Below are 27,333 nucleotides of genomic sequence, written 5' to 3' on the forward strand. Positions count from 1 at the left end.
CTGCTTAATGACAGTCTGTGACCCTTTAATATTAAACTATGTGGTGCAGTTCAATAGTTTAAAGTGTTTTCTCTTCCTTATATCCTCTCTTTCATGTGCACTAATTTGAGAAAATATGATAGGTGAAAGCAATATGACGGATGTGTGAATTCACTTTTACCTGTGAGTACTGATGAAGAAGAGTGGGGCTGGTGTCCCCAGTTCATTTTTATGTAGAAGGACTGAGACGCTCAGGACGTTCTACTCCAAAATGAATGAAAATCTAATTATTCTGACACCATCTAAAATATAATTTCCACCTCCAGAAAGAGCCCAATATCATATTGGTAAAATATTTTGTCAAATTATTTTAACATATTGGACCATATTATCGTGTATGCTGTTAGCAATAAGCATTATCACCTGTAGCCCAACTGATGCAACACAGTGGCTATAAAGAAATAGGCTGAAGCATGGGGTTGCTTATCTTTCAAATCAAATCAAATTTTATCGGTCAAATAGACATATTTAGCAGATGTTATTGCGGGTGTAGGAACACAAGTGTTTCGCTGTCTCCAATCGTGCGGTAGTATCTAACAATTCACAACAATACACACAAATCTAAAAGTAAAAGAATGGAATTAAGAAATATATTAAGATGAGAAATGTTGCTGGGGAATTGACTAAAATATAGTAGAATACTATATATATATATATATGTATATGTATATGTATATATACATATATATATATATATATATATATATGTATATATATATATATGTATATATATATATATATATATATATATATGTATATATACATATATATATATATATATATACATATATATATATATATATATATATATATATATATATATATATATATATATATATATATATATATATATGTATATATACATATATATGTAATATACATATATATGTATATATACATATATATATATGTATATGAGATACATATATATATATATATACATATATATATATATATATATATGTATATATACATATATATGTATATATACATATATATATATATATACATATATATATATATATATATATATATATATATATATATATATATATATATATATATATATATATATATATATATATATATATATATATATGTATATATACATATATATATATATATACATATATATATATATATATGTATATATATATATATATATATATATATATATATATATATATATGTATATATACATATATATATATATATACATATATATATATATATATGTATATATATATATATATATATATATATATGTATATATATATATATATATGTATATATACACACACACACACACATACACACACACACACACATACACACACACAGTGGGGCAAAAAGTATACCTATGTGTACCTATGATGAAAATTACAGGCCTCTCTCCTCTTTTTTTAGTGGGAGAACTTGCACAATTGGTGTCTGACTAAATACTTTTTTGCCCCACTGTATATGAAATGAATAAAGCAGTATGTAAACATGATTTAAAGTGACTAGTGTTCCATTATTAAATTGATCAGTGATTCCATGTACATAGGGCAGCAGCCTCTAAGGTGCAGGGTTGAGTAACCGGGTGATGGCTATTTAACAGTCTGATGGTCTTGAGATAGAAGGTGTTTTCAGTCTCCAGGTCCCAGCTTTGAATCACTTGTACTGACCTCACCTTCTGGATGATAGCGGGGTGAACAGGCCGTGGCTCAGGTGGTTGATGTCCTTGATGATCTTTTTGTCCTTCCTGTGATGTTGGTGTCCTAGAGTGCAGGTAGTGTGCCCCCGGTGATGTTTTGGACAGACCGCACTACCCTCTGGCGAGCCCTGCTCTTACGGGTGCTGCAGTTGCCGTACCAAGCGGTGATACAGTCCGGTAGGATGCTCTCAATTGTGCATCTGTAAAAGTTTGAGAGGGTTTTAGCCCTCCTGTGATGTGTACACCTAGGAACTTGAAGCTTTGTGGATAGGGGCATACTCCCTCTACTGTCTCCTGAAGTCCACGATCAGCTCCTTCGATTTGTTGAGGTAGAGGTTATTATAATGGCACCACTCTGCCAGAGCCCTCACCTCCTCCCTGTAGGCCATCTCGTCATTGTTGGTAATCAGGTCTACTACTGTTGTGTCGTCTGCAAACTTGATAATTGTGTTGGAAGTGTGCGTGGCCACGCAGTCATGGGTGAACAGGGAGTACAGGAGGGGGCTGAGCATGCACCCTTGTGGGACCCCTGTGTTGAGGATCAGCGTAGTGGAGGTGTTGTTTCCTACCTTCACCACCTGAGGGTGGCCTGTCAGGAATTCCGGAACCCAGTTGCACAGGGCGGGGTTCAGACCCATGGCCCTGAGCTTAATGATGAGCTTTGAGGCTACTATGGTGTTGAAGGCTGAGCTATTGTCAATGAACTGCATTTTTACATAGGTATTCCTCTTGTCCAGATAGGCTAGGGCAGTGTTGAGTGCAATGGCGATTGTATGGTCTGGATCTATTGGGGTGGTATGCAAATTGCAGTGGGTCTAGGGTGTCAGGTGGAGGTGGAGGGGAGATGATCCTTAACTAGCCTCTCTAAGCACTTCATGGTGACAGAGGTGAGTGCTACGGGGCGACAGTCATTTAGTTCAGTTACCTTTGCTTTCTTGGGTACAGGAACAATGGTATACATCTTGAAGCAAGTGGGGACAGCAGACTGGGATAGGGAGAGATTGAATATGTCCGTAAACACTCCAGCCAGCTGCTCTGAGGACGCGGCTAGGGATGCCATCTGGGCCGGCAGCCTTGCGAGGGTTTACACGTTGACCATGGAGAAGGAGATCCCACAGTCATTGGGAGCGGTCTGCGTCGGTGGCACTGTGTTATCCTCAAAGCGAGGAAAGAATGTGTTTAGTTTGTCCGGGAGCAAGACGTAGGTGTCCGTGATGTGGCTAGTTTTCTGTAGACTCTGCCATATACAGTGCATTTGGAAAGTATTCAGACACCTTTCCCTTTTCCACATTTTGTTACGTTACAGCCTAATTGTAAAATGGTTTAAATACATTTCCCTCATCAGTCTACACATTATACCCCATAATGACAAATCGAAAACAAGTTTTTAAAAACTTTAACAAATGTATTAAAAATAAAACACAGAAATACCTTAATTACGTAAGTATTCAGACCCTTTGCTATGAGACTCAAAATTGAGCTCAGGTGCATCCTGTTTCCATTGATCATCCTTGAGATGTTTCTATAACTTGATTGGAGTCCACTTGTGGTAAATTCAATCGATTGGACATGATTTGGAAAGGCATACACCTGTGTATGTAAGGTCCCACACCAGGGAAGGAATGGCGCCGACTGTGAGGGCTGCCTCGCTTGTAGTCCTTAAAAAACTTTGCAATTGACAGTGCATGTCAGAGCAAAAAAACAAGCCATGAGGTCGAAGGAATTGTCCGTAGAGCTCTGATACAGGATTGTGTCGAGGCACAGATCTGGGGAAGGGTACCAGAAAATGTCTGCAGCATTGACGGTCCCCGAGAACACAGTGGCCTCCATCATTCTTAAATGGATGAAGTTTGGAACCACCAAGACTCTTCCTAGAGCTGGCTGCCCGGCCAAACTGAGCAATCGGGGGAGAAGGGCCTTAGTCAGTTAGGTGACCAAGAACCTGATGGTCACTTTGACAGAGCTCCAGAGTTCCTCTTTGGAGATGGTTGTCCTTCTGTAAGGTTCTCCCATCTCTGCAGTACTCCACCAGTAGCCACTCCTCAGTAAAAGGCACATGACAGCCTGCTTGGAGTTTGCCAAAAGGCACCTGAAGACTTTCAGACCATGAGAAACAAGATTCTCTGGTCTGATGAAACCAAGATTGAACTCTTTGACCTGAATTCCAAGCCTCACGCCTGGAGGAAACCTGGCATCATCCCTACGGTGAAGCATGGTGGTGGCAGCATCATGCTGTGGGGATGTTTTTCAGCAGCAGGGACTGTGAGACTAGTTTGGATCGAGGGAAAGATGAACGGAGCAAAGTACAGAGAGATCCTCAATGAAAACATGCTCCAGAGTGCTCAGGACCTCAGACTGAGGGTGAAGGTTCATCTTCCAACAAGACAACGACCCTAAGCACACAGCCTAGACAACGCAGGAGAGGCTTCTGGACAAGTCTCTGAATGTCCTTGAGTGGCCCAGCCAGAATCTAGACATGAACCCAATCGAACATCTCTGGAGAGACCTGAAAATAGCTGTGCTGCGATGCTCTCCATCCAACCTGACAAAGCTTGAGACGATCTGCAGAGAAGAATGGGAGAATCTCCCCAAATACAGGTGTGCTGAGCTTGTAGCTTCATACTCAAGAAGACTTTAGGCTGTAATCGCTGCCAATGTCCTTCAACAAAGTACTGAGTAAATTAGTTATTGTGTGTTGATTGATTAGTGTAAAACATTGTTTAAAAAAATTAATTTTAGAATAAGGCTGTAACGTTACACAATGTGGAAAAAGTCAAGGGGTCTGAATACTTTCAAAACGCACTGTACGCCTCGTGTCTGAGCCGTTGAATTGCGACTCCACTTTGTCTCTGTACTGACGTTTTGCCTGTTTGATTGCCTTATGGAGGGAATAACTACACTGTTTATATCCGACTTTATTCCCATTAACCTTGGTTAAACAATGTGGTTCGCACTTTCAGTTTTGGCAAGTCAGTTAAGAACAAATTCTTATTTACAATGACGGCCTACCGGGGAACAGTGGGTTAGCTGCCTTGTTAGCTGCCTTGTTCAGGGGCAAAATGACAGATTTTTACATTGTTAGCTCGGGGATTCGATCCAGCAACTTTACGGTTGCTAGCCCAACGCTCTAAACACTAGGCTACCTGCCACCATCTATCCACGGTTTTTGGTTTGGGTATGTTTTAATTGTCAAAGTGGGAACAACATCCCCTTTACTATTCCTGATGAACTCAGTCACCTTGTCTCTGTATACTTCAATGTATTTCTGAGGCAACCCGGAATATATCCCAGTCCGTGTGATCAAAACAATCTTGAAGCATTGATTCCGATTGGTCAGACCAGCATTGAATAGTCCATAGCACGGGTACTTACTGTTTGCCTTTCTGCCTGTAGGAAGGGAGGAGCAGAATAGAGTTGTGATCTGGTTTGACGAATGGAGGGTGGGGGAGGGCCTTGTAGTCATAACAGTTGTTGAGAGATTTTGAAGCGCAAATACTACAGTCAATGTGTTGTCAGAACTTGGGTAGTGTTTTCCTCAAATTTGCTTTGATGAAATCCCCAGCTACAATAAATGCAGCCTCAGGATATGTGGTTTCCAGTTTGCTTAGAGTCCAGTGAAGTTCTTTGATGGCCGTCGTGGTATCAGCTTGAGGGGGAACATACATGGCTGTGACTATAACCCTATTGGGCTAATCATTAGCTAGGTTGCAAATGTGATATTTTAACTAGTTAGTGTTCTATTGATTAATTTTATGTCCCCCTCCAATACTTTACCTGGTTGCACTACTCTTGCTCAACTAAAAATGTAATCTGTCTCATCACAATTTTTTAAGTCAGTCCCCCAAAATTATGTTGGGTGGTGTTTTACTGCAAGTTACCCTACAATTGACCTGTGTTACATTAAGCTCCACTCTCCCCTCTGCACTCTCAGCGAATTGCGGCGCGGTAACGTTAACCATGCTGCTGCTAAAAACTCCTTATTTTTTGGGGGGCCTTTTAAGCATTCTAGTGCAAGAGGCGTCACTACAGTCCTTGGTTCAAATCCAGGGTCTTTCACATCCGGCCGTGATTGGGATTCCCATAGGGCGGCGCACAATTGGCCCAGCGTCGTCCGGGCCGTCATTGTAAATAAGAATTTGTTCTTATTTAGTTAAATAAACGTTACACACACCACACTGACCAGAAAGTTATTTTGTTGGCATTTACGTATGTCCCCATTACCAGTAAAACATAATCAAAACCTATTTCTTTCACTAACTTGCTGTGCTGTTTTGTTGTTCATTTGTTCAGTCGTTTCATTCTAAACCAGGATTTTTATGGAACACCGTTTGGGTCTTTGTGTCAAAAAAATACACGTCAAATAAGCTTGTTGACCAATCATGACCTGAATATGACTGCACATCACATAATAATTTAACACGTTCATACATTTTTTACGTAGTTCTTACATATTGATTACACTATCACTCGTATTTCATATGTCACAATGATTCATCGATACGTATGCTATGATGCTGGTGAAGTTGTCTCGTGCATCTACAGTGCTGGTCATAAAAAAAGCTAGCTAGTTCATGGATGCAAACAATGTTCTTCCCCAAAAACATAGCAAAACGAGAATCTGTTTCAGTACCTATAGTTAGCTAACTGTCATCTAAAATAACCCTAGTTTATGGGTCGGCAGGGTAGACTAGTGGTTAGAGCATTGAACTAGTAACTGGAAGGTTGCAAGTTCAAACCCCCGAGCTGACAAGGTACAAATCTGTGATTCTGAACAGGCAGTTAACCCACTGTTCCTAGGCCATCATTGAAAATAAGAATTTGTTCTTAACTAGTTAAATAAAGGTAAAATAAAAATATAAGACTGTTCTTATTTGATTAATGGTGGTCAGACCCATGTATGTGAAGCTAGCCAAAATAAGGATTAGCCACAAAAGTGGACTTTGCGGTTAGCCTTCAAAATAAAAGCGGTATAATTCTACTAATTGTATTCATTTGATCACTGTCAATGGCATACTTTTATTTTGAGGGCAAACTGCAAATTCCTCTATTTTGCCTAATCCTTATTGTGGCTAGCAACACAACACAACGTGGTCTGGTCGAGCCTCACTAGCCAGATGAAGCTAGCTGTCTGCTAGCTTTGGGCAACAGGGTTAAGTAGCTGGCTAGCTATTTATGTTCATGAACTGAAGTTCAATTTCAATAGGCGAACAACAAGTGGCAACCTAGCTAATACAAGGATTCCTAAATAATTGCTAAGAATAATGAAAATGACTGCGGTTTCTATTGGTCATTCTTTTCAGGCTGGTTGTATTTATTGGTGCTAAAGCTAGCTACCCCAGAAGTTGCAGTTGAACAAATGATGCTTATTACCAACGCGGTATTGTAAACACATCGTTCGTGGCTGGTGTTTGCTTGTTTGCAGACCTTTTTTGTATGGCTTTGACAGTGCGACTATCTTTTTTGACATGCAAAGACTAAAACGGCATCCCATAGTATGCATGTGGTGAAGCAAATTGCAGTCACTCTGTCACTGTGTAACTCCGGTAGGGCAACATCTGAAAAATTGCGCACTTGATAGTGTGTACCGGTGCAAGACCAGTCGGCGAAAGCCAACATCACGCACGAAAGAGAACGACTGATTGTCAAGGGCAATGAATTCCATTATCTTGATGTTAATGGATTTCACGTTTTGAGTTGTCTTGCTGAAATTTTCTTGCTCTTTCAAATGACTGCTCGATCCACACAGAAGACATTGTGGGCTAGGTTAGGAATGCTGTGTTGCACATGTAGCACAAAATTTTACATGGCGTCATTACGTCATGTACCTACGTTATATAGGTTTGCACGTCAGCTTTGACATCTGTGTTGCACATCAGCATTAAACTAGACATCGGGCCGATACGATTTTTAGCTAATATCGTCCGATTCCGATATGTTCACCGATATATTGTGCATCCCTACTCTTAGCTTTCATTTGACACACAATTTTACATCTCTTTCCCCATCTCTTCAGATGCACGTCTCTGACTCCAGGGCCCTGTTGTGATCGATTCAAACTGCACATCCCCTACGCTGGAGAAACCTTGAAATGTAAGCAGTGTCTGTCTGGCTCATTCTCCCCTATTTGTCTCCTTTCACATGTGTTTGGTTAATTTGTGCCATGAACATCTAGTCCAGGTCAGGGCTGGTTGGCTCTGTTGTTAAGGTCATATCTGTGTCCCAAATGGCACTGTTTTCCTTATATAATGCCCTACTTTTGTCCAGGGCCCCATAGGGCTCTGGTACAAAGTAGTGCACTCAATTTGTTTTGTTTGTTTTATTTTAAATGTAACCTTAATTTAGCTATGCAAGGCAATAGGGAGTAGGGTGCCATTTAGGATGCGGCCTATGTGTATAGAGAAATGTATTAGTAATCCAGTGTGATAGATGGGACCTAAATCAGCTCATGATTTTAGCTTCTAGTTTTGTAGCTGTGCAAGTTAGCATCGGCATGTTGCCATTCTTTTTGAGAAAGTTATACTGTAGTTGGTGTAAACATAAATATAATCGGCTGTCACTTGGTTGGGGACAGATTTACTGATCAGTTGTGCTTCTTTGCAAATGGATAACTTGCGCAGGTGCTGAAGAAATATTTAAATTGTTATGGATTTTTAATGGGAGAAACAATCTTATGTTTTTTTTTTGCCTTGTCCCCTGCCTATGCTAACATTTGAAAGCCTAAATCTTCCTGAACAGCTTTGCCTTTGGGTCTTATGCTTTCATATGAGGCCAGGTGGAGTTGTCTCTGCATTGCAGATGCAGAGCTTCTGCAAATATACACTGTATTGTTTTATAATAAAAAATATCGCAATATTGTTTGTAATGAAATCTTGATCAGTAGACTATTATTTGATGTGGAATGGTTTATCTTCAGTTCATATTCTAGGGAATGTTGTTTTTGCTGGGTTGGAAGGGTTTGGCATTCATTAAAATGGACAATACAATGAGTTATTTAAGTGATAATGCCCTCGAAGTCGGTGTTTGAAACATGCCTTTAATGTCCAAAAAATGGGAGCAGTAACCGAAAGGTATTGGCACGGTTTGCCGTCTCGGGCCTAACACCACCTGTGCCAATTAATACTCCAAACACCAGCTTCGAGGTCATTATCACTTTAACAGGTTACCAACGTATTCAAATAATGATTGAAATATTTTCATAAAAAATGTTATTTTCATGAATTTATTCATACTACACTGCTCAAAAAAATAAAGGGAACACTTAAACAACACAATGTAACTCCAAGTCAATCACACTTCTGTGAAATCAAACTTTCCACTTAGGAAGCAACACTGATTGACAATAAATGTCACATGCTGTTGTGCAAATGGAATAGACATCAGGTGGAAATTATAGGCAATTAGCAAGACACCCACAATAAAGGAGTGCTTCTGCAGGTCGTGACCACAGACCACTTCTCAGTTCCTATGTTCCTGATGTTTTGGTCACTTTTGAATGCTGGTGGTGCTTTCACTCTAGTGGTAGCATGAGATGGAGTCTACAACGCACACAAGTGGCTCAGGTAGTGCAGCTCATCCAGGATGGCACATCAATGCGGGCTGTGGCAAGAAGGTTTGCTGTGTCTGCCAGCATAGTGTCCAGAGCATGGAGGCGCTACCAGGAGACAGGCCAGTACATCAGGAGACGTGGAGGAGGCCGTAGGAGGGCAACAACCCAGCAGCAGGACCGCTACCTCCGCCTTTGTGCAAGGAGGAGCAGGAGGAGCACTGCCAGAGCCCTGCAAAATGACCTCCAGCAGGCCACAAATGTGCATGTTTCTGCTCAAATGGTCAGAAACAGACTCCATGAGGGTGGTATGAGGGCCCGACGTCCACAGGTGGGGGTTGTGCTTACAGCCCAACACCGTGCAGGACGTTTGGCATTTGCCAGAGAACATCAAGATTGGCAAATTCGCCACTGGCGCCCTGTGCTCTTCACAGATGAAAGCAGGTTCACACTGAACACGTGACAGACGTGACCGAGTCTGGAGACGCCGTGGAGAACGTTCTGCTGCCTGCAACATCCTCCAGCATGACCGGTTTGGCAGTGGGTCAGTCATGGTGTGGGGTGGCAATTTCTTTGGGGGGGCCGCACAGCCCTCCATGTGCTCGCCAGAGGTAGCCTGACTGCCATTAGGTACCGAGATGAGATCCTCAGACCCCTTGTGAGACCATATGCTGGTGCGGTTGGCCCTGGGTTCTTTCTAATGCAAGACAATGCTAGACCTCATGTGGCTGGAGTGTGTCAGCAGTTCCTGCAAGAGGAAGGCATTGATGCTATGGACTGGCCCGCCCGTTCCCCAGACCTGAATCCAATTGAGCACATCTGGGACATCATGTCTCGCTCCATCCACCAGCGCCACGTTGCACCACAGACTGTCCAGGATTTGGCAGATGCTTTAGTCCAGGTCTGGGAGGAGATCCCCCAGGAGACCATTCGCCACCTCACCAGGAGCATGCCCAAGCGTTGTAGGGAGGCCACACACACTACTGAGCCTCATTTTGACTTGTTTTAAGGACATTAAATCAAAGTTGGATCAGCCTGTAGTGTGGTTTTCCACTTAAATTTTGAGTGTGACTCCAAATCCAGACCTCCATGGGTTGATAAATTTGATTTCTGTGTGATTTTGTTGTCAGCACATTCAACTATGTAAAGAAAAAAGTATTTAATAAGAATATTTCATTCATTCAGATCTAGGATGTGTTATTTTAGTGTTCCCTTTATTTTTTTGAGCAGTGTATTTCATCCTTCCACAAGATATAGTCTCGACACAAATCTAGGGTTGCTATCCAAGCCGGCTGGTCGTTCATTCTATCTGTTTGGTTGCCAGAAACGTGACCCAGTCGTTCAGACCTTTTGTTCTGAATCTATGGATGTCATTCGTTTTAAATGTTCCATTGCAATACTGGCTGGCAATGTTCTTATCCCTTAGCTAATTTACAGTCACGTCAGAATAACAGCAGAGTAGCTGCATTTGTTCAAGCTGTTTTCAAGTGACATTTATTTGGATACATCCATAACAATGAGATAATGAGGCACAATTTTGCCTAACATAGAAAATGTGCTCTCTCGTTAGGACACTGTTGTCGTTCAGAGGATCTAGCCAACAACACAGCTAACACAATTATTTCAAGCTGAAGCTGGAAAGACTGCAAACTAGCTGCACTTCGTTTTACCTTTTCAATTGACATTTCTTTGTATATATCCATAAAATTATGCCAGCTGATTCAAGATTTCGACTGGCTGACAAACACTGCCTGTCCGTCCGTCTCATCGGACAGACAGGCAGGTTCATTACTATGGGACAGCTGGAGATCGTATTTGAATATTGAAACAATGTTGCATATGTCCGAGACACAGACAGCAAGGTTTATACAAATCTCTGCTGTTGAAAACGAAATGTTAGTCTAAAAGAAATTAGATAATGTCTCGATGCTTTTTATAGTGGAGATCAAGTTTATAAATTGCTTGGCTGGGCTGATGAGACAGTGGATTGCGCAGTCAGATGGAACAGAGTAAATGGGCATTTTAACGTCATAGATTTAGCCTGTGGTAACTTGTGGAATATATACCGGCTGGAATGTGGTTTTAACCAATCAGCATTCAAGATAAACCCACCCGTTGTATAACTCATATGAACTCTTTGGCATCTCATATAACCACTGGGTGTAGTCTAGATCAAATCTTGTAGATCAAAATGTGGATGTAGATAAAATTTCAAGTATTGCGATAGGCCTATGTTGGATTCACCCTATGTGTTTTTCGCCTTTCCAAGATGACTGTGCCGAAATATATATATATTTGTTTTATTACATTTTTTTTATACTGTATTTTAAATAAATTGTCATATGGTTTCTTACGTCTAAAAATTGTTTTGTCAATATCGTTTCAAGTTTAGTAGTTGTGAGTCTTTTGATAAGCTCAGTGCTTAAGAAAGCATGGAACATTTGAACACAGGCAGCCACTCTATTTTGCTACTTACCCACAATAAACACGATGTTTATTGTACTGGACATTACTGGAATTGCATTAAACAAACCTCTCACATTTGAGAGACGTCCCACATTTGACGCTTTCCATATAAGGTTGTCTCCAAAAATGCCTCCAGGTACCCACAAGATGTTTTGAAATGATTATATCTTTGGTGGGAATGATCATAATTGGGTTTTCCTGGAATGGCCGTGAGTCATGACACGCTCGCACACGCACACACACACACATATATTTTCATTAACCCAGGAATAGGTTGAAAAACCATGAAGGAGGTTTTTGTGTTTGGCATTTGTGAATGAAGAGGTTATATAGCCTACAACACAAATAGTCACAAGTGGTAGGCCCCACTGCTCAAAAGCAAAACTGTATGGAAGTAATGACTATTATTCACTACCTTTCTGCAGGTCAATGGGTGCAAAAACATCAGGAGTTATTGAGGCAAATTGTTTGTTTCCTGGTTTTGGTTTCTCAACAACAAATTCTCCCTCAGCTGCGTCATTCCAACAGATGGTTAACCATTTTGCTCAGACTTTGGCACAAGATTTAAGCTGTAAGATCATGACTGAGTAGAATGAAAATACTGTGAATCAGTCAGTATGGGACTGTGCCTCTGAAAGTGATTCCATTTGGCTGGTATAAGCTATTCTGTGCACTTTAGCGCACTATGGCATACAGCCCTCAAACGCAACTCTGGACCTCAAAGCCAGTTCCGCTGCTTTTTGTCATGGTTGGCCTCTGATCAGGGACTGATTTAGAGCTGGGACACCAGGTGGGTGCAATTAATTATCAGGTAAAACAGAAAACCAGCAGGCACCCCTGGCATACAGTATTTGTCTTTGTATTCAATTAGGACACTGCAGTAAGACTGGGTATGGGTAGGCTACTTCCCCAAAATCCTGGATCATCAGTGTTCTCCCCCTCATATAACTCTGAAATTAAAGGAGTATTCTGTTGGATGAATACAAAAGCGTTTGACGGGTTCAAAATCTGTCATTCTGCATCTGAGCAAGGCAGTTAACCCACTGTTCCCCCGGGTGACGATGACGTGGATATCGATTTTAAGGCAGCCCCACGCACCTCTCTGATTCAGAGGGGTTGGGTTAAATGCGAAAGACACACTTCAGTTGAATGCATTCAGTTGTAAAACTAACTAGGTATCCCCCTTTCCAATTCCCTTTCAAATATCCAGTAAATGTCCCAATGTATTTTTCTTTACTAAGCCTACTTCTGATTATTTGTTTATTGTAAGAAACCTACATTTAAATAGGCATCCACACCTTGTATGTATTTTTTAATTGTTTCAGTATTCTGACCAAGGTCAAGTTTATTTGTTTGCAAATTAGTTAATACATTGATTGAGTAATGTACCCATCATCATTTCCAAAAGTGCCTATAATCACATAAAATATATGGAGAGAACTTTTTAGACCCAGCTCCTGGCAGTTTGGCAGTGCTGTGTTTTATTGCTTGATGTTTTCCTGTTCTTTTGCCTGAGGAAGAGCGTTTGCTTAGTCCAGGATGCAAGGCCTTTGGGGTCCTGGCCAGTGTCTGGACCTGCCTGCCGATAGCGTGCAAGATCGTGGTGGCACTCCACACAATGAACGGCACAAACTGTGCCCATTAAAGCATGTTCTTTCCAGAGCCTAACCAGCATAGCTGGCAGAATGTGTGATTTGTGGAGGTTAGGATTTTGTGACCACAATAACTTTAACACCTGTGAAAACGGGCAGTGTTACCCTGGCGCACAATGTGCGTGTGTGTATCACTCTGCATATTAGTAACAAACCCTCACCACCCTGCTTCCTGTGTGTGTGTTGCGTCTTGTGCAGCATTGGTGGCTGCTAAGGGGAGGACGGCTCATAATAATGGCTGGAATGGAGTCAATGGAATGGTATCAAACACATCAACGACGTGGTTTCCATGTGGTTGATACCCTTCCATGGACTCCATTCCAGCCATTATTATGAGCCGTCCTCCCCTCAGCGGCTTCCACTGTTGTACAGGTGGTCCAGTGCAAATTGCTGACCCCCTACTCCAGTCCCCTCTACAGATCCCTCCGAGAATGTTGTGTGTGCCAGTATATTGGACCAATCATTATTTTTTAACTGTTTTCCAGGCGTTATGTGACAGATTTATGGCAAATCCCCTCCTCCCGTTTGACACCTCTACTGTCTGGAAAAAATATTGCCATGTGTGTATGTTTCTCTTCTCCCTCTCTGGCATAAAAACGGGAATAACAGAACAAAAACACCCTGCGCTGAAGGAAATAGAATTGTGTTACATCTGAACATTCTGAACTACCCTTGAGTTAAAGGGATAGTTTGGTATTTTGGCAATTAGGCTCTTTATCTACTTCTCCAGAGTCAGATGAGCGCGTGGATAGAGTCTCAGTTCAGATTGAAGGAAGTTGCTCACTAGCATCAGTTCAATAAATGGAAATCTATTGGAACAACTAGTATGCTAGCTGTTTCTGTAGACTTCCAGGAATTGCTCTAACGCTAGTTAGCATTTGCTCGCGAAACTACCATTAAGTTCCTTCATACTGGACGCAGCCACATAAAAGTAGAGTAAGGACTTTTGTTGTGCTCTGTATTATATTATACTCTGCTCAGCTCACTGACTAGCTGATGTTGGGAGAATCTCTCAGGTTATTGAAAGAACATTGGTGCAGTGACATTAGGATATCAGAGCCTGCGTCAGTAGAGCAAAGTAAAACTCAGCAAAAAGAGAAACGTCCCGTTTTCATGACCCTGTCTTTCAAAGATAATTTGATCTTCATTGTAAAGGGTTTAATCACTGTTTCCCATGCTTGTTCAATGAACCATAAACAATTAATGAACATGCACCTGTGGAACGGTCGTTAAGACACTAACAGTTTACAGATGGTAGGAAATTAAGGTCACAGTTATGAAAACTTAGCATACTAAAGAGGCCTTTCTACTGACTCTGAAAAACACCAAAAGAAAGATGCCCAGGGTCCCTGCTCATCTGCGTGAAGGTGCCTTAGGCATGCTGCAAGGAGGCATGAGGACTGCAGATGTGGCCAGGGCAATAAATTGCAATGTCCGAACTGTGAGACGCCTAAGACGTCGCTACAGGGAGACAGGACGGACAGCTGATCATCCTCGCAGTGGCAGACCACGTGTAACAACACCTGCACAGGATCGGTACATCCGAACATCACACCTGCGGGACAGGTACAGGATGGCAACAACAACTGCCCGAGTTACACCAGGAACGCACAATCCCTCCATCAGTGCTCCATCAGACTGTCCGCAATAGGCTGAGAGAGGCTGGACTGAGGGCTTGTAGGCGTGTTGTAAGGCAGGTCCTCAACAGATATCACCGGAAACAACGTCGCCTATGGGCACAAACCCACCGTTGCTGGACCAGACAGGACTGGCAACTCGTCCCTTCATTGACGAGTTGTGGTTTTGTCTCACCAGGGGTGATGGTCGGATTTGCATTTATCGTCGAAGGAATGAGCGTTACACCGAGGCCTGCACTCTGGAGGGGGATCGATTTGGAGGTGGAGGGTCCGTCATGGTCTGGGGCGGTGTGTCACAGCATCATTGGACAGGGACACATAATAACATTTCTGTTAGTCACATGTCTTTGGAACTTGGTCAGTTTGTCTTAATTGTTGAACCTTGTTATGTTCATACAAATATTTATACATGTTAAATTTGCTGAAAATATACGCAGTTGACAGTGAAAGGACGTTTATTTTTTTGCCGAGTTTATTATTGATGAATGGAATGTTAGGCTCAAGTGTATAAAAGTGTGTATTCTTATTTTAAATGAATGTAGTTCTGTCCTTGAGTTAATACCTAAGTATGTACTGTTGTGTGTAACTGTGGCTGGGTATGAATGTGGTGTAGGGGAATGAAGGTAGAAATGTAAGACAAGTTGCTGAGGTGGAAACCATTAAGTTGAAACTTTAGAGGGAGGAAACTCCACACCATTCAATGTTGCTGCGTTCACGTATGTAAACTCTGATCCCGCTGGCTGAGGTGAAAGCTTCAGCGGAAGCCAAGGACCTTAGGTAAAACTCCCATCTTATTCTGGTTCATTTTATGTGAGCAGGAGCGTAACACATCCATCTGATTCACATTGACCTCATTTTATGAGCAGGTCCAAATCCTAGCACAATACCTCAGATAACCCTTCATGGTTGGTAGACTGCAAGCCGTTACACTATACCTCAGTTAACCCGTTAAGGGTTAAAGACCGAAACAAGGCTCAAGATTCAAGGCCTGGTTATTTATGCAAGTTCATGAATGTTGCTTTTTACCCAATGAAACAAAACTGTGTAACAAAAGGCCTTCAAGTTTAAGAGATGACATGTTAACCCAGGATACCCGTTACGGGTCGTAACTGTAAGAGGTCCATACTTTAACCCAGGATACCCGTTACGGGTCGTAACTGTAAAAAGTCTTTACTTTAACCCAGGATACCCGTTACGGGTGGTAACTATAAGAAACAAGGTAGCTTTATTCAAGTCAGGGGAATTTGGCAAGAAGTGTCAGCCTACAGATATCAGATCTTAATTAATATGACCTATTTTGTCTGGAGGAAAGCTATCCTGCAGCAGTAGGATTTGAATGTCTATTTAATATTTTGAATCGATGCCAGGGGGCAGCTGGAAGCGGTGTGTGTAGGCTATACAATAATTTAGACTGCAGGTCCACTGGACGTAAGTTCAAGTAGGCTACAGCATGTCTCGTGAGAGTTCTTATGTGGATTATAATAAAATGACAATATTTGTAAGGAGTATATTTATTTTTTGTTTTATTATGTGTCCAAGGCAAGCAATAACCATTTATATATTTAGCCTATCTCAGTGTGGTACAGCCACTGACAACGGCATACATATGCTAGAGTAAGCACGAGTTTGAATCCGGTCCACTAATGCCCTTTGAATTAGTACTTTTCTAGTTACTCTCTGTGGGCTGTGCTTGTAAGTAATTTCTCAGGAAAGGAACTTACTTTTTACTCCGTTACATTTTACCAAATCACTTTAGTTACATAGATTATTATACTGAATAAAAATATAAACGCAACATGCAACAATTTCAAAGATTTTACTGAGTTACAGTTCATATATGGAAATCACTCAATTGAAATGAAATCATTAGGCCGTAATCTATGGATTTCACATGACTGGTCAGGGTTGCAGCCATGGGTGGGCATTGGAGGGCATAGCAACCCATTGGGCTTATTTTCGCGAGAGTGATCCCTCTCGCTTCGCCTCTTCCTTTCTGCCTTAGTCCTGCTTGCAACCAAAGCCTTTCAAGATATGTTCACCCTCTGGCTGGCATTGTCATCAGAATAATGTGTCCTTTTTTAACAAACTAAGGGCGATTTAAAAAAAAATCTATTTTACAAGCATTCTGTACAACAAAAATAAAGTATTTCCACATTTACCACAGCAAATCTACTGTGGCAATTTACCTGACACTTTGTATGAATGTTAACTAATGTTTGTGTACTGTAATTTTATTTGTTTACTATTTATCTTATCCAAAAGTATCTGGTATGGTCATTTCTTATCGACAAAATTTAAGAAAAGACCCCCGTCCATATTTCAATCAATCAAATGTATTTATAAAGCCCTTCTTACATCAGCTGATGTCACAAAGTGCTGTACAGAAACCCAGCCTAAAACCCCAAACAGCAAGCAATGCAGGTGTAGAAGCACGGTGGCTAGGAAAAACTCCCTAGAAAGGCCGGCACCTAGGAAGAAACCTAGAGAGGAACCAGGCTATGAGGGGTGGCCTGTCCTCTTCTGGCTGTGCCAGGTGGAGATTATAACAGAACATGGCCAAGATGTTCAAATGTTCATAGATGACCAGCAGGGTCAAATAATAATAATCACAGTGGTTGTAGAGAGCGCAACAGGTCAGCACCTCAGGAGTAAATGTCAGTTGGCTTTTCATAGCCAATCATTCAGAGTTTGTCTACTGCTCCTGCTTTCTCTAGAGAGTTGAAAACAGCAGGTCTGAGACAGATAGCACGTCCGGTGAACTAGTCAGGGTACCATTTGAAAATTTCGTACTACATCAAGTCAATCTGGAGATTGCATTATTTGTGACAGAAGGGCTTGGGCCAGAATCCAACCCACGCCAACACAGTAGGCCTATGTGTGCGCCCTAAAGGGAGTAGCCCTACCAGCTAGACCAAGATTGAACTGCATTTTGACAGTTCATTTGTAACCTTAGTATACACTAGACACTTCTATGTCGTACCCTAGTTGAGACCAACTTTCTGTTATTTAAGCCATTTAAAATTACAGTTGTTAATGTGTGTGGCTGAATTTCAGATACATTTTAATGTTGCAGTAATAGGACATAGGCCTATAGCGTTCGAGCAAGAGGGAACATTATTTTAAGACAGTTCCTCCAATCTTATCACCAACAATAGCGACTCCTGATCCCAATTACTTGACTGCTGCTGAATGGAGAGGAGAACTGCTAATGTTTTGCCAATCACAAGGCTCATTTGAATTTCCTAAATGCATAAGAAAAAGAGTGATTGAGTTAAGATCCGACATCTGTATTTGCAACACACCTCTCTTATTGTATTTCCATTTTCGTGGGTTGCATGAGTTTTTCTAACTTCTGGGTTAGTTTTTAAAATGTTTTCTCTAAATAAGCTATGTTGTACAATTTAAAGGACAAATACGCTGCATTTAAACAGTCAGTAATAATCTAATGAATTCAGGACTTGTGAAATTATACCTGAACTAAATATAAGCCTTCCACAATCATAAGACCCGCTAGTAATTTAGTTATTTTATCGAAATAGTTTAACCTTATTTTTTTGTTGTTGCAATAATCACTATAAAATGCCTTTTTTATGACAATCAGAACCATGCATAATGTACATTCACTAATAATGACTAACTTATTGTAGCAGGCATTATAGAAAATTGACACAGGTCTCATAAACCATTTCTCAAGCACAAGCCCAGGTTCTAGTGAGTTCCCAGATAATCTTGCTATTTCAAGTTTAGCCAACTTGGATCTATTTGCTAGTTAACAAGGTAGAACAGTTGAATTGTTATGAACACACCCTTCTGTCTGTCTCCAACTGTTTAAACAGCATGCTAACCTGCGTTCGATGTTACCCAATGCTGGAAGGGGGTTAAAAGAAAAGTTTGGGAACCCCTGATCTAAGCGATTGATAGTTAGTGTTGAGCAGTCTGCCTGATTTACTTTTAAGAAGTACTGAAATCGTGATTTTGTTGGAAAGCATAGGCAGCAGCTCTATAGAGATGAGATGATGTCTTGGAAATAAAGTCATAAAACAAAACAAATGTAATATACACAACAACTGAAATGGTTTATTAAAACCTCTTTGGGCTAGGTGTTCCGCTAGCGGGATAATTCCGACAACATCCGGTGAAATTGGAGATAGCCAAATTCAAATGACAAAATCGTAAAATTTAACATTCATGAACATACAAGTGTTTCATATCATTTAAAAGTTTAACTTCTTGTTAATCCAACTGCGTTGTCAGATTTCAAAAACGCTTTACGGCAAAAGCATACCATGCGATTAACTGAGGACAGCACCTCACGTCGAAATCTTTTTGTCAACCAGCACAGGCTTCACAAAATCACAAATAGCGATTAAATAAATCACTTACCTTTTGAAGATCTTCCTCTGTTTGCAATCCCAAGGGTCCCAGCTACAACATGAATGGTCGTTTTGTTCAATAAAATCCTTCTTTATATCCATAAAAGTTGGTTTAGTTGGCGCCATTGTTTTCAGTAATCCACTCCTTCACCATGCAAAGGAATCCAAAAAGCTACCGGTAAACTTCGTCCAAACAAATCAAGCAATGTTTCTATTCAATCCTCAGGTACCCTAATATGTAAATAAACGATAATATGTCAGACGAAAAGAACGGTGTTCAATAGGAAAGGAAAATAACGAAGAGCGTACCCTCATTCACACGCCCCAAAAGCCTACTTTTCCTGTTGAGATCCCTTTGGAAAAACTACTATTACTTGTTAGTTTTTCAAGAAACAAGCCTGAAACCCTGTATAAAGACTGTTGACATCTAGTGGATGCCATAGGTACTGCAATCTGGGAGGAATTTTTAAATATAAACCCATAGACTTCATTGGAAAGGCCTGTGACCTCCCCCAAAAAAAGGATTTCCTCGGGTTTTCGCATGCCATATCAATTCTGTTACACTCAGACATTGTAACAGTTTTAGAAACTTCAAAGTGTTTTCTATCAAATTCTACCAATTATATGCATATCCTAGCTTCTGGGCCTGAGTAACAGGCAGTTTACTTTGGACACATCAGTCAGGCAGAAATTCAGGATCCTGCCCCCTAGCCCTAAGTAATGTAAAGAAATGATGGTTAATATGTGATAAGAAGTAATGGGCAATCACTACCATCATGGGACATTTTAATGAATTGTTTTATTCTGTGTCATTACAGCATTCAACCCACATTATGCGTAGTCAAATCAAATATTATTTGTCACATACACATGTTTAACAGATGTTATTGTGGGTTTAGCGAAATGCTTATGTTTTTAGCTCCAAAATATCTAACCATTCCCAACAATACACACAACCTAAAAATAAAAGAATGGAATTAACGAATATTTCAGGTCTAAAAATATAATCGAAACCATAATCGAAAAGCGTGATATTAAAAAAAATAATAATAATTGAACTGACCTCAAAAAGGACTAATCCCTTAGCAATAATGATGCGAAAACAATAACATAACAGAAACAATAATGGCACTTGATCCAGACAATACAGTGCATTCAGAAACTATTCACATCCCTTTATCATTTTCCATATTTTGTTACAGCCTGAATTAAACATTTACTAAATAGATATTGTTTTGTCACTGGCTTACACACAATACCGCATAATGTCAAAGTGGAATTTGTTTTACAAAACTTTTACAAATTAATAAAAATGTAAAGCTGAAATGTCAATGAGTCCATACGAATTCAACCTCTTTGTTATGGCAAGCCTAAATAAGTAGAGGACTAAAATGTTCCTTAACAAGTTTTATAGTGTTTTTAACATTACAAGTCACATAAGTTTCAGTTGCATCTCTATACCTCACACATACAATTACAGTGCATTCGGGAAGTATTCAGACCCCTTCCCTTTTTTCCTAATTTTGTTTTATTACAGCCTTATTCGAAAACTGATTCAATAAAAAAAATTCAACGTCAATCTACACACAATACCCCATAATGACTAAGCGAAAACATTTTATTATAGATTTTTGGTTATTTAATAAAAATATAAAAAATAAATACCTTATTTACATAGGTTTTCAGACCCTTTGCTATGAGACTCAAAATGAAGCTCTGGGGCATCCTGTTACCATTGATCATCATTGATGTTTCTACAATTTGATTGGAGTCCACCTGTGCTAAATTCAATTGATTGGACATGATTTGGAAAGGCACACACCTGTCTATATAAAGGTCCCACAGTGCATGTCAGAGCAAAAACCAAGCCACGAGGTCGAAGGAATTGTCCGTAGAGCTCCGAGACAGGATTGTGTTGAGGCAAAGATCTGGGGAAGGGTACCAAAACTTTTCTGCAGCATTGAAGGTCCCCAAGAACACAGTGGTGTCCATTATTCCTAAATGGTAAAAGTTTGGAACCACCAAGACTCTTCCTAGAGCTGGCCGCCCGGCCAAACTGAGCAATCTGGGGAGAAAGGCCTTGGTCAGGTAGGTGACCAAGAACCCGATGGTCACTTTGACAGAGGTCCAGAGTTCCTCTGTTTAGATGGGAGAAATCTGCAGCCCTCCACCAATCAGGCCTTTATGGTAGAGAGATCCTTGATGAAAACCTAGACTGGGCAAAGGTTCACCTTCCAACAGGACAACGACCCTAAGCACACAGCCAAGACAACGCAGGAGTGGCTTTGGGATAAGTCTCAATGTCCTTGAGTGGCCCAGCCAGAGCCCGGTCTTGAACCCGTTCAAACATCTCTGGAGAGAACTGAAAATATCTTTGCATCGACGCTCCCCATCTAACCTGACAGCTTGAGAAGATCTGCAAAGAAGAAATGGGGAAACTCCCCAAATACAGGTGTGCCAAGCTTATAACGTCATACCCAAGAAGACTGAAGGCTTTAATTACTGCCAAAAGTGCTTCAACACTAAAGGTTCTAAATACGTATGTGATATTTCAGTTTTTTTTTTTTATCAATTAGCAAACAAACTGTTTTTGCTTTGTCATTATGGGGTGTTGTGTATAGATTGATTAGTGGGGGAAAAAATAATGTAATCAATTTTAGAAGAAGGCTCTAACTGAACAAAATGTGGAAAAAGTCAAGGGGACTAAATACTTTCGGAATACACTGCATCTGTAAGGTCCCTCAGTCAAGCAGTGCATTTCAAACACAGATTCAACTACAAAGACCAGGGAGATTTTCCAATGCCTCGCAAAGAAGGGCACCTATTTGTCAATGGGTAAAAATACAATGCAGACATTCAATATCCTTTTGAGCATGGTGAAGTTATTAGTTACACTTTGGATGATGTATCAATACAACCAGTCACTACAAAAATATAGGCGTCCTTCTTAACTCAGTTGCCGGAGAGGAAGGAAACCGCTCAGGGATTTCACCCTGAGGCCAATGGGGACTTATTAAAACAGTTTTAATTTCTCTGACAGAACTGAGGATTGGCAAATGACATTGTAGTTACTCCACAATACAAACCTAATTGACAGAGTGAAAAGAAGGAAGCCTGTACGGAATAAAACATATTCCAAAATATGCATCCTGTTTGCAATAAGGCACTAAAGTTAAACTGCAATAAATGTGGCAAAGAAATTAAGTGTTTATGTTTGGGGCAAATCCTACACAACAAGTCACTCTACATATTATCAAGCATGGTGGTGGCTGCATAATTTTATGGCTATGCTTGTCATCGATTAGGACTAGGAAGTTGTTTTTAAAAATAAAAAGAATAGAGAATATAATAGAGCTAAGCACAGGTAAAATCCAAGAAGGAAAACCTGGTTCAGTGTGCTTTCCAACAAACAAGGATACATTTACCTTTCAGCAGGACAATAACCTAAAACACAACACCAAATGTACCCTAGTGTTGCTTTCCAAGACGACTTTCAATGTTCCTGAGTGGCCTAGTTACGGTTTTGACTTAAATCAACTTGGAAATCTGTGGTGAGACCTGACAATGACTGTCTAGCAATGTTCAACAACCAACTGGACAGAGCTTGAATAATTTGTTTAAGAGTGTGTACAATGTAAAGAAATTATTGTACAATCCAGTTAGAGACTTACCCAGAAAGACTCACACTTTTAATTGCTTCCAAAAGTAATTCTAACATGTATTGACTCAGGGGGTTGAATACTTAAGTATTTATTTATTTATTTTTCGCTTTGACATTACAGATTATTTGGTGTAGATTGTTTACAAAGATTAACAATTAAATCAATTTTAATCCCACTTTGAAACACAATGTGGCAAAGTCCAGGGCTGTGAATACTTTCTGAATGCACTCAAGTGCTCTGTTCAATAGTTGGGCATATTTTGAGTTCAAAATCATTACATTTCAACATTTTTATGTACATTTTTTAGACAGCCATGTATGCATTAATTAATCAATTATACAATCATACAGTTAATGTGAAGAAAAAAAAAACCTAACTACAAAACAACATAATGGTAATAATCTATTTGAATCTTTTCTCTCTATTGCTAAACTGGGTAGATCAAGATGTAGCCTTGGTCTATTCACAATACTGGTGAATGCATATTATTTAATAGTAGTTGTGTATGCATTGAGTTATTGAGATTGTTTTAGCAGATTTCATGGGGCTACAGATGATAAACAATCACTTCCATTTTATTGGCAACTGCTAGTTGAAACTATTATTTTTATTCTACTGATAAACAACATTTGCAAAGAAGAAGCAATCTCTAATTTGATAAAAGTGTGCGCTTTAAGAATGTAATGACATCATTCATGAGGCAGAATTTGGCTATGGAATCTGACTTATGGCAATGGAATCTAGTAGACACCAGTCGGGAGACGAAGAAGTTAATTTGTTTTTGGTGGCGAGGGAGACAAAGTAAATGAATACAATTTTTGATGACAATCAGCTTTGAAATCAGCATATTTTGCATTATGGTTTGCATAATATTTTATTTTTTAATGAACCTTTATTTAACTAGGCAAGTCAGTTCAGAACAAATTCTTATTTACAATGACGGCCTACCCTGGCCAAACCCAATCCCGGACGACGCTGGGCCAATTGTGTGCCTCCCTGTTGAACTCCCAGTCACAGCCAGTTGTGATATTATCACAAACAACATACTAGGATACTGAATTCAGCTACTAAGTTAGCAAGGATATTTAGCCTACAATTAAAGCTGGTAGCTACCGATATAGTCTCGGGTTTTAAAAGTGTTCTTTCTCTGTTGAGCAGTTTCAACATTTCTACATGCCGTGTTGCGTTATTCAAGTGTGTTAACTTCTGTGCAGCTTGAGTGGGGAGCAGCCCAGACAACTCTAGCAATGAATGAGTAAGCGGAGCAGGCATTTTACTCTTTGACAGACAGACTCGATCCTCTCAATCACGTGAGACACGTTTGATAGAAGTACCCAATGTAACAAAAATGTTAGTGCAGAACGGTTTTTTCTTTTGTATCAAAAAAGTACAGAAGTTTCAGTATACCGTGCAACACTACTCTGAGGAAGTAGATAAAGGGGTTAACTACCAATATCCTGAATTATCCCTTTATAGCCCTTCCTATAGGGTCATTCCATTTGATTTCAATACATTTTGGACCGCATCCCTTTTGATTTGAACAAAACTTTCCATACATATTTGAGCATGGTAGAAGTGGTCAGAAAGTTACTTTTTGGACCTGAATGCGAAAACATTTAGGAGATAGATGTGCTCAAAGTTGACACATTTTGTGTACCCCACCCTAACATGAAACAGTTGTCATCTTCACTGGAAAAGGTACATGGGGGCCTTCCGAGTGGTGCAGCCGTCTAAGGCAATGCATCTCAGTGCGCAGTTTGGCGTGTCATGTTTTGAAGGATGCATAACTCCATCTTAGCCTCTCCTGAGCCTGTTGGGGAGTTGCCAGTATGAGACAGGATCGAAATTGGGGAGAAGAAGGGGGATAAAATACCAACAAAAAAAATAACGAATAACGGTTGAGTGACAAAGCTTACAACAGGGTTGTCAAATTACTTTTTTTCTTATTTTCTCATATGTTGTAGCTTAGACCCCCTTAGACCCTGAGGTGTTTGTGTTGTGCCTGCCATCGGTTGAGACAGAATGTGGAGTGGGTGTTATTTCAATCATAGAAATATAATTCATAGAATGGATATTTATTTATTTTTTATTTAACCTTTATTTAACTTGGCAAGTCAGTTAAGAACAAATTCTTATTTACAATGACGGCCTACCAAAAGGCCTCCTGCTGGGATAATATATATATATATATTAGGACAAAGGACACATCACAACGAGACAACACTACATACAGAGAGACCTAAAACGACGACAACATAGCAAGGCAGCAACACATGACAACAACATAGTAGCAACAGAACATGGTAGCAGCACAAAACATAGTACAAACATTATTGGGCGCAGACAACAGCACAAAGGGTAAGAAGGTAGGGACAACAATACATCATGTTTTGGTCTTTGAATGAAGAGATGGAGATAAAACTGTCAAGTTTGAGTGTTTGTTGCAGCTCGTTCCAGTTGCTAGCTGCAGCGAACTGAAAAGACGAGCGACCCAGGGATGTGTGTGCTTTGGGTTCCTTTAACAGAATATGACTCGCAGAATGGGTGTTGTATGTGGAGGATGGGGGCCGCAATAGATATCTCAGATAGGGGGGAGTGAGGCCTAAGAGGGTTTTATAAATGAGCATCAACCAGTGGGTCTTGCGACGGGTATACAGAGATGACCAGTTTACAAAGGAGTATAGAGTGCAGTGATGTGTCCTATAAAGAGCATTGGTGGCAAATCTGATGGCCGAATGGTAAAGAACATCTAGCAGCTCGAGAGAGCAACCTTACCTGCTGATCTATAAATTATGTCTCCGTAATCTAGCATAGGGCTGGGCGGTATACCGTTTTTAGCAAAATACCGGTATTGATGCACAGACCAGTTTGAGTTTTTACTTTATCTTCAATACCGGTATTTTAATGTTTGGTTTGTTAAATGTGATATGCAGTGTGTAACGTCCATTTTTATGGTTTACTTCGCTACTTGAGTCATCTCTCTCCACTCTCACTATGCCGTTTCCCACACAGACCTAGCCAGGCCCCCTGTCACTCAAGGAGCGCATTGGATGTTCCTCAACCACGAGACTCCTGCGTTCCGTCTGCATGGTCAATGACGATAACGAAGCAGTTGTCACTTTGCTTCTTAATATAAATCTACTAGCATTCTATAATTACACTATTAGCTTGTGTTTCTCATATCTGCAAACAGCTAGTTCACTTTTCTTAGCAAGTTGTTCCTAAATCTTGTTAGCCGCTAATCACTAGCTAGCTAATAAATGTACTGTAGCGACCCTGGGTTTATAAACGCGGATATCGACTCTGCCGCTTCAGCATGCTTTTGCGGCACAGTCGATAGCGAGCTGGACTTCAGGCTTGAAGGTTGAGGGTTCGAGACCTGCTCCCTGCCTGTTTCATTACAGTACTGAGTAAGAGCAAGCGTAATGAGCTATACAACCTGTTAATACCAGTGATTGTGTAGACCTAAATCAGCATGTTGTTTGTGCAACAGTGTCTTCTAAATTAAAGAGGTAAACGCAAAGCAAAAATATGTTAGCTACATGAAGTAGCTAAGAGAACATTAAATGTAGCCAAAGATTATAGGGTCCCCTAGGAAACACAGGAAACACCTATCAACACATCAGTTCTTACCCTGTCACAATAACTCCTCCCTGGCATTTTATTTCGTCATGTCAAACAACACTGTTTTAAAAGTGCCCACTATTATATTCTATATAATTAGAATAGACATTCTATTCCCATGATTCCAACAGTTAACCAAAGTATTTTGCTCTAAATGGCAAGTCAAATTGCAAAATTTGGTTAAAAATAAGGCCCAGATTATTTGCCCATATTGTGCAGCCCGACGTGGCAGTGTGGTTATGATCTCAAATGCAGAAATTGTTGAAAATTATGACTTTTTTGGGTTTGAAGTTGAATTGAACAGTATAAAACAATCAGAATGGAGAAAGACCCATTGAAATCACTTAGAATGTATGTGTTGCCACCCTAAGGTCATGCACTACTCATAAAGCACCAAAAAATATATAACTTTTATTATAAAAAAATATAGAAAATACCGTCAAATACTGACAATTTAAAAGAAAAAAAAATACTGTGATATAATATTTTGGCCGTATCGCCCAGCCCTAATCTGGCATTGGTAGGGTGGTCATCTGAATCAGGGTTAGTTTGGCAGCTGGGGTGAAAGAGGAGCGATTACAATAGAGGAAACCAAGTCTAGATTCAACTTTAGGCTGCAGCTTTGATATGTGCTGAGAGAA

The 27,333-nt window shown here is 40.2% G+C and overlaps 1 protein-coding gene across 2 annotated transcripts in view; it reads left to right on the top strand.

Moving 5' to 3' along the window:
- Nucleotides 1-27,333, top strand: part of babam2 (BRISC and BRCA1 A complex member 2) — a 193,674-nt gene that overhangs the window by 882 nt on the left and 165,459 nt on the right. For both annotated transcript variants that reach the window (XM_042325576.1, XM_042325577.1), the window contains exon 3: nucleotides 7,749-7,825. In XM_042325576.1, coding sequence (XP_042181510.1) covers nucleotides 7,749-7,825 — 77 coding nt within the window. The remainder of the gene's footprint in view (nucleotides 1-7,748; nucleotides 7,826-27,333) is intronic.

Source organism: Oncorhynchus tshawytscha, linkage group LG08 (assembly GCF_018296145.1).
Source record: "Oncorhynchus tshawytscha isolate Ot180627B linkage group LG08, Otsh_v2.0, whole genome shotgun sequence".
In the NCBI taxonomy this organism is placed as follows: Eukaryota; Metazoa; Chordata; class Actinopteri; order Salmoniformes; family Salmonidae; genus Oncorhynchus; species Oncorhynchus tshawytscha.